The sequence below is a fragment of the Neophocaena asiaeorientalis genome, unplaced genomic scaffold (genome assembly GCF_003031525.2).
Source record: "Neophocaena asiaeorientalis asiaeorientalis breed wild unplaced genomic scaffold, Neophocaena_asiaeorientalis_V1.1 scaffold489, whole genome shotgun sequence".
Classification (NCBI taxonomy): domain Eukaryota; kingdom Metazoa; phylum Chordata; class Mammalia; order Artiodactyla; family Phocoenidae; genus Neophocaena; species Neophocaena asiaeorientalis.
Window position 1 is genome coordinate 3,471,959 of NW_020174791.1, and position 1,963 is coordinate 3,473,921.

Here is a 1,963-nt window from a genome sequence, read left to right on the forward strand (position 1 = left end):
TGCCGCGACTACCTGCTGCCCGACGTGCACGACGGCGTGCGCTACCGCCTGTGCCTGCAGTCGCTGCCGCTGCGCGCCGAGCCCGCCGTCGCCCCGGAGCCCGCCGTCGTCCCGGAGCCTGCCGCGTCCGCCGAGTGCGTGGAGTTCGCCGCCGAGCCGGCCGGCATGCGGGAGATCGTTGTGGCCATGACGGCGGTGGGCGGCTCCATCTGCGTCATGCTCGTGGTTATCTGCCTACTCGTGGCCTACATCACGGAGAACCTCATGCACCCGGCCTTCGGGCGCCCGGGCCTGCGCCGGCAGCCCTGAAGTGCGAGGCGCCCGCCAGACCGGGCTCTGCCTGCCCGACTAGGGTGCGGGAGGCCCCAGGCCCTTGGCCCGCTCTCCCCTCCCCGCTCTCGCTCCATCCTGAGGATCTCCACGCAGGGCCTGCTGGAGATAGATGGGGCACCGGCCGGCCCGTCCCAGGGCCTTGGAGTCACCGCACGACCTTTCCAGCTGAGCAGCCGCCTCCCAAACTCCAGCTCGGGACTGGCCCTTGGGCCTGAGTGGAGATGCCAGCCGCGTGCAGGGCTCTCCCCGCTCTCCAGAGCCCTTGGGGGGTACCATCAGAGCACAGAGACCCTCTTCGCAAGAGCCATTGGCACCCCCGGGCCGTCACCCTGCGCCTCCAGTCTGTGACGAGTTGGAAAAAACCAGGCTGTCGTTATGGCTTGGTCACTGTGTGCTTTTCCCACTCAAGGGGGCCGCTTGGAGCCTGTCCTCTCCCCGCCCCACCCCAGTGGGCTTAGGTAGCTTCGTGCCTTAGTATCTCGGGCCCACTGCGGGAGCCAGCCACCCTTCCAGTGCTGTCCAAGAGGGTCTGTGGCCCCGATGCTGGCAGCTTGCGCGTGCTTCTGGCCAGAGCCCCCCTGGGGACCCTCCCTTCAAGTTTTGCAGGAACATCCAGTTTGGGTAAGAAGCGTCCTGCGGTGTTTCCCTGTGTGGGCATTTGACAAGTTGGGAGCCGTGACTTAGCTCGGCAGGCGGCCCAGCGTCCAGCTGTTGTTTCCGGGGGTGAGTGTCCCCTGACCTCGGGGGGAGCTGGCAGTTCACCAGGGCTGGGCTCCCTCCCCTTCCTTTTGTGTGTCTGGTGAGGACTTTCCATGGGGACTGGGGGTCTGAAAGAGCAGTGCCGTATCCAGAGGGTGAAGGATAGATGCCAACTTGCCCAGCTGGACCTTCCACTGTGATCTGGATCCCAAGCGTCAACCACGGCATGACGGACAGCACCACGCCACCCCATCCCCGAGCCAGTGGCCAGCTGCCCCGGATCTGGCTGGGTGCTGCCCCCTGCCCACCTACCCGCTCGCCGTGGACTGAAGGCTGGCCTTGCCCGTTTCCAGGCAGACCTGAGCATCTTGGCCGAGGTTCCCTCCTGTGCCAGCCACCTGACGATGCTGGGCGCTGGGAGGGGCGAAGCATGGCTCGCCCGGCTCTGCGTGAGCCCCCGACTGTGGCTGTCCTGGACCCGGCACATCTGGAGTCACTGTGGCGAACTCCCCCTCCCCCAGCAGCCACCAGCGACCCTCACACCAGCAGCCTGGCTGGTGCCCCTGCAGCGCCCACTCCCTACCTCTCTGTCCTTGCTCTGCCCGCCCCTGGCGTGGCACTGGTCAGGCGTGAGCCTGGCGCCAGTGTCTAAATGTCTATCATTCTTAGACCCAAACCACTGTCTTGTGTACTTATTTGGGAGGGGGGAGAGAAGGGTGAGGGGGAGAGTTGAACCCCTTTTTCCCAGCTCCTCAGGCATCAGCCCAGTGGTTGGCCCTGGAGCCTTTGCAGGTCACGTGGGGTTAGCCCAGGCCGGGAGCACAGGCACCCTGCCCTTGTGGCTTGTGGCAGAGGGACAGGCAGGGTGTGTCTCCGCTGGCCTGTCCGCCTTCAGAGCTTGGACAAGCATCTTCTCTGGGGTCTGCTCTGT

The 1,963-nt window shown here is 65.9% G+C and overlaps 1 protein-coding gene across 1 annotated transcript in view; it reads left to right on the plus strand.

Moving 5' to 3' along the window:
* The window catches only part of FNDC10 (fibronectin type III domain containing 10), a 1,468-nt gene extending 698 nt beyond the window's left edge, over window positions 1-770 (plus strand). The window contains exon 3 of the mRNA XM_024760255.1: window positions 1-770. Within this exon, the coding sequence (XP_024616023.1) occupies window positions 1-309 (309 nt within the window). The 3' untranslated portion in view covers window positions 310-770.
* Window positions 771-1,963: the final 1,193 nt, after the last annotated feature.